At 43.5% G+C, this 13,447-nt stretch overlaps 1 protein-coding gene across 2 annotated transcripts in view; it reads right to left on the bottom strand.

The window, feature by feature from the left end:
* Positions 1-13,447, bottom strand: part of LOC110538903 (rho guanine nucleotide exchange factor 12) — a 120,238-nt gene that overhangs the window by 30,387 nt on the left and 76,404 nt on the right. For both annotated transcript variants that reach the window (XM_036937653.1, XM_036937654.1), the window contains exons 13-19: positions 12,620-12,718; positions 10,810-10,852; positions 10,501-10,606; positions 8,667-8,804; positions 7,446-7,478; positions 4,045-4,159; positions 3,569-3,674 (exon numbers count right to left, since the gene is read on the bottom strand). In XM_036937653.1, coding sequence (XP_036793548.1) covers positions 3,569-3,674; positions 4,045-4,159; positions 7,446-7,478; positions 8,667-8,804; positions 10,501-10,606; positions 10,810-10,852; positions 12,620-12,718 — 640 coding nt within the window. The remainder of the gene's footprint in view (positions 1-3,568; positions 3,675-4,044; positions 4,160-7,445; positions 7,479-8,666; positions 8,805-10,500; positions 10,607-10,809; positions 10,853-12,619; positions 12,719-13,447) is intronic.

The raw sequence follows: 13,447 nt of genomic DNA, 5'->3' as shown, positions 1-13,447 counted from the left end.
GGTTACAGCACCCTGGCTTCCCGCCTCTCAGAACTCACCTCTCCCAAGGTTCTGTTCACGTGGTCTCCAGCAGCTGACCTGGTGTTTTTGGACCCCAATTCACTACAGCTCCCATCTTAATACATCCGGACCCGTCCCGTCAGTTCGTGGTGGAGGGCTACGCCTCGGATGTCAGAGTGGGGGCCATCCTGTCTGCGTCCTGCCCAAGACTAAAAGCTGCTTCCCTATGCTTTCCTTTCCTATCGTCTTAACCCCGCTGAGAGGAACTATGACATGTGAAGTCAAGAACTACTCACAGTTAGGACGGCGTTGGAGGAGTGTTGGCACCTGTTAGAGGGGCGGAACATCCATTCTTAGTGTGGTCTGACCATGGAATATATCCGAACTGCCAAGCGCCTCAACTCAAGGCAGGCTCGATGGGCCCTGTTATTCACTTGTTTTAATTTTACTCTCCTACTGCCCTGGGCCCAAGATTGTGAAGCCTGACGCGCTCTCACGCACGTATAGCCCCCCTGCTACACCATCTGACCCAGAGACCATCCTCCCTACCTCCTGTCTAGCGGTTGCAATCATCTGGGGTATAGAGAGCCTGGTCCGTAAGGGGGGCCCGGCTAACTGGATGATTGTCCCGGACTCTGCCCGTTTCCCGGTCCTAGAATGGGCACATTCCTCTAGACTTACCTGCTCCCGTCGGACCATGGCTTTCATCCGACAACGTTTTTGGTGGCTCACCATTGTTCCTGACGTCTCCGAGTTTGTTGCTGCCTGCACTGTGTGTGAGCAGAATAAGACTCTGCGGCAAGCTCCGGCTGGCCTCCTTCAACCACTCCCTGTTCCTCACCAACCCTGGTTCCATATATCCCTGGACTTCGTCATTGGTCTTCCTCCGTCAGATGGCAACACCACCAATCAATCTATCTTTTCAGACTGTTACGAGTATTTATCTGGACAATATGTAAGTGTATTATGTCTGTAACAGTGTGTTATATGTGAAAATGTGATTGTATTCTAAATTGTATATTAATGTTTAAGGACTCTTGGAAGATTAGTCCAAAAATGAGGACTAAAAGAGATCCTAATAAAATAAACTCAACCATCCTAACGGTGGTGGACAGGTTTTCCAAAGCCGCCCATTTTATTTCCATGCCCAAGTTACCCTCAGCCAAGTAGATGGCCCAGCTCATTGTGCAGCATGTATTCCGGATCCATGCACTTCCGGTCGACACGGTCGCCAATCGTGGTACTCATTTTTCGTCCCGGTCCTGGAAGGCGTTCTGTACCCTCATTGGGTCGTCGGCCAGCCTGTATTCTGGTCAGTCAGAGCGAGTCAGATCAGGGCCTGGAGATGGCTCATCGTTGCCTCATCTCCGCCAACCCCACCACCTGGAGCCAGCAATTTGTGTGGGTGGAATATGCCCGCAACACCATTCCCTGCTCTGCCACTGGTCTCTCGCCTTTGAGTGTTTCTTGGGATATCAGCCCCCGCTCTTCCCTGAGCAAGAAGTCAGCATACCCTCTGCCCAGATGTTTGTCCACTGCTGTCACCCTACCTGGAAGAGAGCCCAGTCCGCTCTTCTCAAGACCACCTCCAGGTATCGGTGACAGGTGGGCCGCCATCGGACCCCTGCTCCCCGTTATTGTCTCGGGCAGAGGGCATGGCGTTCCACTCGAGATTTACACCTCCGGGTGGAGTCCCGTAAACTCTCCCCCCTGTTTTATCAGCCCTTTCTCTATCTCTAAAATCCTTAGCCCTTCTGCTGTTCGTCTTCTGTTGCCCCGCACCCTCTGTATACATCCCACTTTTCATGTGTCTAGGAATAAACCTCTGTCTCACAGCCCTTTGTCTGTTTACCCTCTCCCCTGTCTCATCGACATTGGATCGACCATCCAGCATACACAGTGAGGTGTCTCCTGAGTGTTCAAACTGGGGGCAGGGGATTCCAGTTCCTGGTTGACTGGGAGGGTTATGGCCCGGAGGAGAGGTGCTGGGTCTCCGCTTTGAATATCCTGGAACCAGCCCTCATCACGGAGTTCCACCGTCGGCACCCCGGTCAACCAGGCATGTGTCCAGATTGGACACCAGGTGGCGCACTTAGGGGGGGGGGGGGGTACTGTTACACCCTGATCGGTTTCACCTGTCTTGTGCTTGTCTCCACCCCCCACCAGGTATCTCCTATTTTTACCCTGTGTATTTAGGTCTTGTCAGGTCGTACCAGCGTGCTTCAAGTTTTCAAGTTTTGTTTCTAGTCTTCCCGGTTCTGATCTTTCCGCCTGAAAGTATGCATCTTATAAATAGTTTTACATTAATATTTTATGTCTGAACTCAGAATCAAAGTTTTCACAAAAAAATAACATGGTCACTGTTGTAGAACGTTTATTTTGATTGCCGATTTTCTGCATTTATTAAAAGTCCCATCAGATAGATGGATTTCAGATGTGTCCACATAAACAGGATTATTAGAGATCTTGCAAAGCATGTAAAAGTTTTTAACTATTATATTTACCTGACTATCCACAATAATCACAGTGTTGTTATTCTTGCAAGGAGAGGGTGCAAAAGTATTGAAAACAGGAGTGCCAAAAATGGACCCCTATCTTTTTTAGATTCGTTGTTATTTGTTAAACAAAATCTCTTTCTCTGAGCAGTTGTATTAGAATAAAAATATATAATTTCCCAATTTTTAGAGCATACAATATAGCTCAATATTTGTATTTAATTTAAACAGCATTTTTTTGCTAATCTTTATCAAGAGTGACAATAATTATGGACCTGACTATATATGGTGGGAGAAGCACAATGTAATGGGGAGCTGACTCACACAGCTCCAGACAGGCACTTCCTGCTGCGGAAGTTCACAATCTCTTTACAACGCTGGATGAAACAACACCACTGGCGTCTGTCCGCAGTACAATACCAGGACACATTCCACCGAACTAAGTTAAAATATCAACACTTCCATACTACTGGTGATGTATTGGCCATGCATGCTAAGAAGTATACTAGTGGGGATATTGGGACATAGGGATGTGGTCTTGTTTTTCTAAATCTTAAAAATATATATTTTTACTTCAAGACATAATGGTCTAGGTAGGCTGGCAGATTGTCTTCATATTTGCGTTACGACATTACTGTTTCTTGTAGGACAAATATTTTAAAGAGCAAATGTGGCCTTTTTACGTGGATTCCTCTCAGGGTTTGGGTCAATTAAGTTTCAATTCAGTAAAATCAGGAAGTGAACTCAAATTGAAATGCAGAACTTTCTCAATGCTTTTCTATGAGGAAAATCCTAATTTCAGTTTACTTCCTGAATTGACTGAATCGAAATGGAATCGTTGAGAATCTCAAAAAAAGATAAATAGTTTTTTCTTATTACTTTTTACAATGATTAGTTTGAGATTCAGGCTCAGTAGTAGTGTATTCAGGCTCAGTAGTAATATTAAATCTCAACTTAATATACTACGTCACTACAGAGCCTGTTACACATCTCAAACTAACCATGGTGTTTTTTTTTGTTCCACACTGGTGCTGCACACTAGGAGGGAGCACTTTGTAGGCTTCTACACTTACTTGAAGTGGAGTCCACACGGCTGGGCCGACGAGGAGGGCCGAGGATGCTGGGAAAACGAGGCTTCTTCACCTTATCCTCCCCCTCTTTCTCAGTTTTGATGCTCTTCTGCTCCATAGAACAAAACAAATTCAAACCACACAGTCAGAGAATTTAAAGCTGGGCCAAATTTAGTAGGCAAACGTTGTGGAACGTTGCAGATAGACATGTCATGAATAGAGCTGATGTGATTCCTTATTCTACATTACACATTCTACATGTTTGTTCTATGCTATATTACTATCTGAACATTGCACAACAGCGGCCTGCTGAATGCTGCCCTGGAAAGCTGTTAGCAAGCGGGCCAAAATGTTACCATGCTTGGTACCAAGAAAGACCTCGCACCAAGAAGTGTTAGTAAAACAGTGCCACCATGGGAAGAAACAGAATGATTTATGCTACATCAATTGATGTGTCTGTGTGTGTGTGTGTGTTGTACCTTGATCTTGGGTAGGAAGTTGATGCGGACTCGTTTGGGCTCTAGGCTACGAGGTTCCTTCACTTTAACTCCCAGGTGTTTCATATATGTGAGGATAACATACTGCATAGTAGTGCTGGAACACAACACAATACACTATTAAAAGGATTCTCTGGTACTTTTGTATACTTTTTAGCCAGTAGTTCTGAAAGTAGCGCTCACGAGCCAAAAGTGGTTTTAGAAAATTGCGTACTAGGTCACAAACTCAGCAAAAAAAGAAACGTCCCTTTTTCAGGACCCCGTCTTTTAAAGATAATTTGTAAAAATCCAAATGACTTCACAGATTTTCATTGTAAAGGGTTTAAACACTGTTTCCTATGCTTTAATTAATGAACATGCACCCGTGGAACGGTCATTAAGACACTAACAGCTTACAGACGGTAGGCAATTAAGGTCACAGTTATGAAAACTTAGGACACTAAAGAGGCCTTTCTACTGACTCTGAAAAATACCAAAAGAAAGATGCCCAGGGTCCCTGCTCATCTGTGTGAATGTGCCTTAGGCATGCTGCAAGGAGGCATGAGGACTGCAGATGTGGCCAGGGCAATAAATTGCAATGTCCGTACTGTGAGACGCCTAAGACAGTGCTACAGGGAGACAGGACGGACAGCTGATCGTCCTCGCAGTGGCAGACCACGTGTAACAACACTTGCACAGGATCTGTACATTCGAACATCACACCTGCGGGATAGGTGCAGGATGGCAACAACAACTGCCCGAGTTACATCAGGTACGCACAATCCCTCCATCAGTGCTCAGACTGTCCGCAATAAGTTGAGAAATGCTGGACTGAGGGCTTGTAGGCCTGTTGTAAGGCAGGTCCTCACCTGACATCACCAGCAACAACGTCGCCTATGGGCACAAGCCCACCGTCGCTGGACCAGACAGGACTGGCAAAAAGTGCTCTTCACTGACGAGTTACGGTTTGGTCTCACCGGGGGTGATGGTCGGATTTGCGTTTACCGTTGAAGGAATGAGCGTTGCACCGAGGCCTGTACTCTGGAGTGGGATCAATTTGGAGGTGGAGGGTCCGTCATAGTCTGGGGCCGTGTGTTACAGCATCAACGGACTGAGCTTGGTGTCATTGCAGGCAATCTCAATGCTGGCGTTACATGGAAGACATCCTCCTCCCTCATGTGGTACCCTTCCTGCAGGCTCATTCTGACATGAACCTCCAGCATGACAAATCCACCAGCCATACTGCTTGTTCTGTGCGTGATTTCCTGCAAGACAGGAATATCAGTGTTCTGCCATGGCCAGCGAAGAGCCAGGATCTCAATCCCATTGAGCACATCTGGGACCTGCTGGATCGGAGGGTGAGGGGGTCCATTCTCTTCAGAAATGTCCAGGAACTTGCAGGTGCTTTGGTGGAAGAGTGGGGTAACATTTCACAGCAAGAACTGGAACATCTGGTGCAGTCCATGAGGAGATGATGCACTGCAGTGCTTAATGCAGCTGGTGGCCACACCAGATACTGACTGTTACTTTTGATTTTGACCCCACCTTTGTTCAGGGACACATTATTCCATTTCTGTTGGTCACATGTCTGTGGATCTTGTTCAGTTTATGTCTCAGTTGTTGATTATTGTTATGTTCATAGAAATATCTACACATGTTAAGATTGCTGAAAATAAACGCAGTTGCAGTGAGGACATTTCTTTTTTTTTGCTGAGTTTTTGTGCACTATGTCATTGCTCTCTCTCTTGTTCTGCTGCTGGTGCATCATGTGTATCTTGCTACTCACTCTAATGGCGAGGGGCTGAAGCTCATTGGTTGAACTCAAATTGCTAGGGGGCTGGCCCACATGGGGGAAAATGGTGCAGCACATTTTCAAGAAAAACAGTTGCTTTGAAACTTGGGATTTTGTGGCTAATTGAAGTAAGACAATAATTCTGCATGTATTAACTACACATTGACACGTCCAGCCCAAAGCGGGAGGTTTAAAAAATAAATACTTGCCAAAGTTCTGGAACATGTCTTTAATTAACTGTTAACATTACCATAAATACACTTTCAATTAACATTAAAGGTCCAGTACAGCAGTCTTGATCTTAATAATATGAAATAATTTACACTCATTCAACCATCATATTGATTAACTGCAATAATATTTATACTTTTTAAAAGAAAGTCTCATGATAAATAAAGGTCTCTCAAGGCTCTTTGAAAACAGTCATAATATGACACGTTATCAATCATTAGAAAAACATTCGGGGAAAATCTAATGAAAAGGTTAAGACACGTTTCTTCAAACCTGACCTGATCAGTTTTTACTATCACCGTATTCTTCAATACGATTAATTATGTCAGAACAGGGTCGAGTTCATAAGGGAGTGCAACCGAAAAATAAAATTGTATTTTTGCATTGGACAAGACCAGGTAGTCCCTTGCCATTTCAGTCTGTTCTCTTCCACTTGGTGCCTAATGAACAAGACCCAGGCCTAAGTGAAAGTGTGTAGTACCAGAGATCTCCAGCAGATAGAGTGAGAGGACTCTATGACAACCACTGATGGCAGACTCTCAGGATGCATCCCAAATGGCACCCTATTCCATATATAGCGCAATACTTTTGGGCAAAAGTAACCTGTGCCACGCCAACAACTTTTCTCACAGGATGGATACACAACATGCTGATGGAATTCATGGAACTCAATATACTTTAAAATGACTAAAACCAAATCGAAACTATGTAGAAATTATAAGGACCTGCATTCATACAGTTTATTGACTGTGTCCAGCTCGCTAAAAATCACTGAATAGAGTATTAAACCAAGTATCAGAGAACATGATTCCAATACACTTTGACTTCAGAACAGGGCCCGCATTCACAAAGCATTTGATAGTAGGGGTGCTGATCTAGGATCAGGTTCCCGGTCAATATAATAATATTCATTATTATCCAAAAGAGGCGAAATTATCTTAGATCAGCATTCCTACTCAGAGAATACTGGCCCAGATAAAGTATGTGTGATTCACCTTGACCTTCACGAGTAATTGAACACATACATTTGCATTGTAGTCATTTAGCAGAAACTCTTACCCAGAGCGATTTACAGGAGCAATTTAGATTAAGTGACTTTCTCAAGGGCACATTGATCGATTTTTCACCTAGTTGGCTCAGGGATTCGAACCATCAACCTTTCAGTTACTGGCCCAACGCTCTTAACTGTTAGGCTACCTGCCGCCCCAACCCTGCTACAACCCCTGTACGACAACACACACTCACTTGAATTCATTCAACAATCAACACTGCTACTTCCACTGTCTAGAGTAAACTCTAGCATGACAGCAGACCTATCAAGTCTTATTCTGACATCATGTGGTTATAGTTAGATGGAACATAGAAAAATCCCACTTCTTACCACTTCTCCTCTTCTGTGGGCTGTGACGTCAGCCTGGAAGGATAAAAACACACACAGGGTGAACTGACGCTCACACACAAACCACACACAGCTTCCCTTATGCTACAAAAATATGTGAAGTCTGCTGGTGCAATGATAATACAGTTCCATTAGCCTATGGGTTTATGTCAGGGATGGGCAACTTTGATAGGGGTGGGGGCCACAAAAAAATCTGAACTCATCATGAGGGGCCGCAGTGGCTGGCAGGTCTGCGTACCCACATCCATAACCGCATATGCAGTCAGAGCTGGCCCTAGACGTTTTGGGGCGCTAAGGGAAATTTTGTTGAGGGGCCAACATTTTAAATGGCCCCCCTCTTGACAGCAGAGAGAAAAAAGTTTTAGAGTTAATTTCCTGCAAGTCTTCACATTTTTCAATAGGGTGGAGAGAAATGTTTGCAGTTTTTAATGTGATATCTGAGTGAGAGTGGCTAACAAAATCAAAGGGGGCCCCCAGTCAGTAATTCAACCATGATTACCAAGTTTAGATCGCTGGCTAGACTAACTTACAAGTCTCCATTTTTTGGGGCAGTGCTGACATGCTGACATGGGCTAATTGAGTGACTTTCAGTGAATGACATAACAAGAGAAAAACTGCTGATGCACAAACACATTTTGAAATTGAACCTGGTGTATTCTACTATTCGAACTCACTACAGTAAGTAGACACAGCGACTGAGGATTTTTCTCTTATCAAAAAACACCCCAAAAGCCAGTTTCAAAAGGCTATCCTATCTATCTACAGCCCTGTAATCTGTCCAGTCCAGAGTGTTTGAGGCCCGGAGAACAGAGACACGCAAGCACTCACTGACCTGGAAACAACCACCAGAATGGCTGTGCGTGTCTGTGTAACTGGAGACAACACACTTTTGTACTCTAACCTACACCTTATGCCATTACCAGACTAGATAATCCTTATTGAGCTGATAACTTCATGCTACTGTGTGTGTGTGTGTGTGTGTGTGTGTGTGTGTGTGTGTGACAAATAATGTGTGTGTAAGAAAGAATGAGCAATTGTACACTACATTCACCTCCTGTCTATCTCAAAGTGGAAAACAGAGACAACAGCTTTCTTTGACCGTACTCATTCAATAATCTTGATGATGCTGGTAAAGTCTGTGTCTCTGTATGTGTGTGTGTGTTTCTGTCCCTGTGTGTGTATGCATGTATTTCAGAGACTTACAAGACGTCCTCTATCTTGGAGATGATGTGTTCGGCACAGGAGCGTTCTCTATCCAGCGCCACGCGGTCTCTCACCCTCTCTGTGTCCAGTTTAGACAGCTCCCCCTCTGCCAAGGTCAGACCCATGCTGCGCTTTTGCCTGTAGACACATACAGGCAGACACACACAAATGAATAGACAAAAACAGGCAGACACACAGACGGATACGAATGCGCACACACACACACACACACACACACAAATGATTAATACATACATTAGTTATGTGAACATCATCATTGAGAAGTGAGTGTTTGCACGTGTGTGTTTGTAGTGTGCATTTATGGTGTGTGTGTGGGTTTGTAAATATACTAAATATAATCACATCAACAAATAATTTATTAAAACACACTATTTTGCAAAGAAGATCTACAGTAGCCACAACAGCACTCTGTAGGGTAGCACTGTGGTGTAGTCGGAGGACAGCTAGCTTCCGTCCTCCTCTGGGCACATTGACTTCAATACAAAACCTAGGAGGCTCATGGTGTTCACCCCTTTTCATAGACTTATACAGTAATTATGATGTCTTGCAGCATGAACTGACATGTTGTTCACCCAATCAAAGGATCAGAGAATGAATCTTGAACTGAAAGCATAAGCTACAGCTAGCTAGCACTGCAGTGCATACAATGTGGTGAGTAGTTGATTTCGAGAGAAAGACAATAGTTGAACAGTTTTGAACAAATGCATTTCTTCCAAAATGAAGGAGAAGCAAGAGAGAAATAAATATATAGAGAGATGTTTTCACATTTTTTTCACTTTCACTTACTTAGCTAGCAAATGCAGCTAGCTAGTTCAGCCTCCTGAATCACCCTGCTCAAACAGAGGGATGCTATGTTAGCTAGCTGGCTATGAGGTCAAGGTAAGCTTCAGGTTTTACGCCGTAGTAACTGCTTACTGCCTGATTGTAGCAGGTTTACTAACGAGTTAGTTCTAATAGCTATGCTGACTATGATGTTACTTTAGCTAATATGGTGACAACGATGTAGCCTGTGTGTAGTGGTTTGGCCTGGTCACATACAGCTGATGTGGTGTGCATTGAAGTCCACAAGTGAAGGGAAGAGGTGAGGAGGAGAGCACATAGATGCGAGAAGGAATACAACGTGACTGTGTTTACGCGTGATCAGGGGTGTATTCATTCTGCCGATGCTGTTGAAAAAATAATTCTTAAACGGAACAAAATGTGAATAAAATACTTGTAATTGTCCAATGGAAACTCTCATTTGCAACTGTTGGACTAATGATTACATCCTATATCAGTTAGATGTAGGCAAGAGTGTGCAAGGTGGTATTGAATTTCACTGTCTGTCCATGTGTCACTGGCTCTCACCTCAAATTTGTCTCACAACCTGTGTGCACCTATGTTGTAAACTTTCATTCATAGGCTAGGTTGTAGCAACCTCATGATGGGTAGAGGAAAAATGTTAGTGTCATGTTGTAGCCTAAACCTATTGCTGTTACATTGAACTGGGTGAATGGAATGTATTATTATAATTATTTATTATCTATGCATAGTCACTTCACCCCCACCTACATGTAAAAATTACCTCATCTTCTTGAACTGCACGGTTGGTTAAGGGCTTGTAAGTAAGCATTTCACGTTAAAGTCTACTCTTCTTGTATTCGGCTCATGTGACAAAGTTTGATTTGATTTGAATTTGAATGACAGTCATCCAATATGCTGTAATAGAAACAAGGCCATGCTCATGAAAATAAAATGTCGTCCCTCATCTTAAACGGCACTGACCGCCACTGGTGTACATGTGTCTGTCTAGATGCGTGTGTGTGTGTGTGACCTGAAGTCCTCTAGGTTCCCCTGGATGTCTGGTAGCAGTGTGTCCTGTAGCAGCTGTGTGTACTGTCTGTGTAGCTCCTCTGGGATCAGCTCAGGTCTCCGCCGATCTGGGAACACACAACAGCATGTTAGCCAACACACACACACACACACACACACACACAAACACACACACACACAGTCTTCCTTTTTTGGAAATGTTCTAATCAATTACACTAGACGATACACAACTGTATTGCTATAACTGTTGCTAAACTTATACAAGACCTGAAAGGATTATATGAAAACAAAAAGGGTTGAAACAGCTTACCTAGTTCAGAGGCAATAGACTCAGGCACAGCTACTTTCAGATTCTGCAAGGGAAAAATAGTCAAATATCTAACCAAAACAAAAAGAATAGAGACTTTCAGCAATTCAATCCCAACAAACACAAATATAATTTCCTTTGCCTCCAGCATAGCAGATAAAGACTGTACATTTAATTAACAGAATACTAAGCATCTTGCAGATCAGCAGAAGCACACCGTTAGTAAAGGAACTTGGCTCTCTAGACACACTCACACCTAAGTGGACAAAGATTCCTCAAGCAACATAAGGAAGACTGGAGAGAAGACAGAAGAGCAGAAAAGAGGATCTGATGGATGGTGCTGGGTTTTTAATTCACACACGCTAGTAATGTGCGGGTTGACTCATAATCCACCGTCCCTGCGGTTATATCCGCGGGGAGGGTTTAGGGTCATGAAATACTGTGTGGATGAAGGGTGGGTGGCTGGCTGGCGGGTTGAATAAAGAGAAATACCTTAAAATAATACCTTAATAAGTCCATAAATGTATCATTCTTATGCTATTTATATCTGTATGCTACATTTCTTTAATTATGTGACGCTATCTGGTACCAGTGCATAAGCCTAAGATTTAGGGCCTAACAGTACGTGCATCAAATAGCCTGCAAGCCAATTGCCAAATACTTTTGGGAACGGGCAGAAAAAGTTAACGTCAATCCACGGCGGCTAAAAAATAACTTTGTCTTTGCTTGAATAAGAGAAAAGCTGAGAAATGGAGAGTTGAATATAAAGTGAAGGGAGGGCCAGAAAAATAATGTTTGGAAAAGATTTGGTGAAGTGGTAAAAGAGGATGATAGCATTGCCGGCTATGTTATGTGTGATGATTGTGAGGTGCTGTACAAATTAGACAGTCAGAAGACAGGGACTTCAAGTAGGCCTATGGCACGTCAAGGAAACTATAGCCTACTGTTCAGATCGGTTAAATGGAAAATGAAGTCTGGACACTGATTGTAGGTCTATAACCTCTAACATAGTGTTAATATTTTTATTTGATTTAACCTTTATTTAACTAGGCAAGTCAGTTAAGAACAAATTCTTATTTACAATGACAACCTAGCCTGGACGACGCTGGGACAATTGTGCACTGCCCTTTGGGACTCCCAATCACGGCCGGTTGTGATACAGCCTGGAATCGAAACAGGGTCTGTAGTGACGCCTCGAGCAGTGACCGCTACGCCACTCAGGATCCTACAGAAGTAAGCGTTTCTTGCAGTAAAATTATATACCAAATGTAGGCAAATAAAATGTACTCTGGAACAGCAGTGGAGAAATATGATTTCTTTCTTTCAGCATCTTGAGAAAATGTGAATGCGCAGTTAGATGCCATCTGTAGAGGTGCTATCTTTATTAGCAGCTGATAGTATTTCAACCACACATAAAATATGCATCCAAGCCAAACTTAAATCTTATCAGAACATGTTGGGTCGTTTTCACAGCTTTCTATTTCCTTACAACCGGTCAAACTGATGTCATTTGAACATTTTGTCCAGAAAATCATAGGTGCGGGGGAGCTGTTGCTGTGGGACGTTAAGTGTGTTGCTTAAGGGCACAACGACAGGCAATGACATCTCGGGTTTGATACCAGCAATCCTCCGGTTGCCAGCTCATCTCCTGCCAGATTTTCCCCGTCGGATCCAGAGATTCGAACGGGCAACCTTCTGGTTGCAGGCTCGCCTCTCTAACCGCTAGTGTGTTTGTATGCATGTGTAATTGCATGCGTCCATGCGTGCCTTTGCGTGTGCTCCCACATAATGTATGTGTACATGTGTGTCTTACCGCTGCTCGGTCCATAAAGAAAGTATAGAAATCCATGAAGATCCGTCTGGTCTCTTTGGAGTTGGTCTGCTTGTACAGGTCGGCGTAAAGGTAGCACAGCTAGGAGAGGACAAGGACAACGTTAGGTCTTAAATACCAAAGTGCTAGAGAGTAACTGCTGTATTGTTTATTAGGGATGCAAAATGTCACCATATTTTCTGGATTTTCATTTTATTTTATGACAGTTACCAGAATTTTGAACACCTAGGCCTCTATTTAAACAAACCTAACACAATGGTAAATCTAAGCGCAGGCAGTAACACTGTGTCAGAAATATTTTAGCCATTTTCACTATTACAATTTTCGGTGCACTTGCTGCCGTTGCGGTGAAAGGGCTGGGTTGTGATGAATAAACAAGTTGTGGGTGTGTCGAGGCTAGGCACTTCATTGGCCAATCAGAACGTACTCCATGGTGAAATATGTGACTCGTTTCAGGAAACTAGGCATATGGCGCACATCACTACTTCACAGGAGCGACATTTGAACATACATATTTTTTTATCAAAATGCGTTTTTGGGCAGGAATGCCTGTCATGTGACTTAATAAACTTCATGTGACTTAATTTTTCGCTTCTGTCTATAACGTGAGCTGTTAAGTATGTGTGACAGTCCTTTCTACCAAGCCGTTTTTGAAAGACATAACATTAGCCATTGAGACCCACAAAAGTTGCTAATTTCCTCAACAACATTGATGCCCTGAATTTAGCAGGCGCTATCGACAGATGGGCTACTTTCTGCACACGTCCTTAGTCCTGTATTGACGCTTTGCCTGTTTGATGGTTCGTCTGA

The sequence above is a fragment of the Oncorhynchus mykiss genome, chromosome 12, assembly GCF_013265735.2.
Source record: "Oncorhynchus mykiss isolate Arlee chromosome 12, USDA_OmykA_1.1, whole genome shotgun sequence".
Taxonomy (NCBI): domain Eukaryota; kingdom Metazoa; phylum Chordata; class Actinopteri; order Salmoniformes; family Salmonidae; genus Oncorhynchus; species Oncorhynchus mykiss.
Note: the sequence above shows the minus strand (reverse complement) of the source record. Positions and strands in the feature narration are given on the sequence as shown.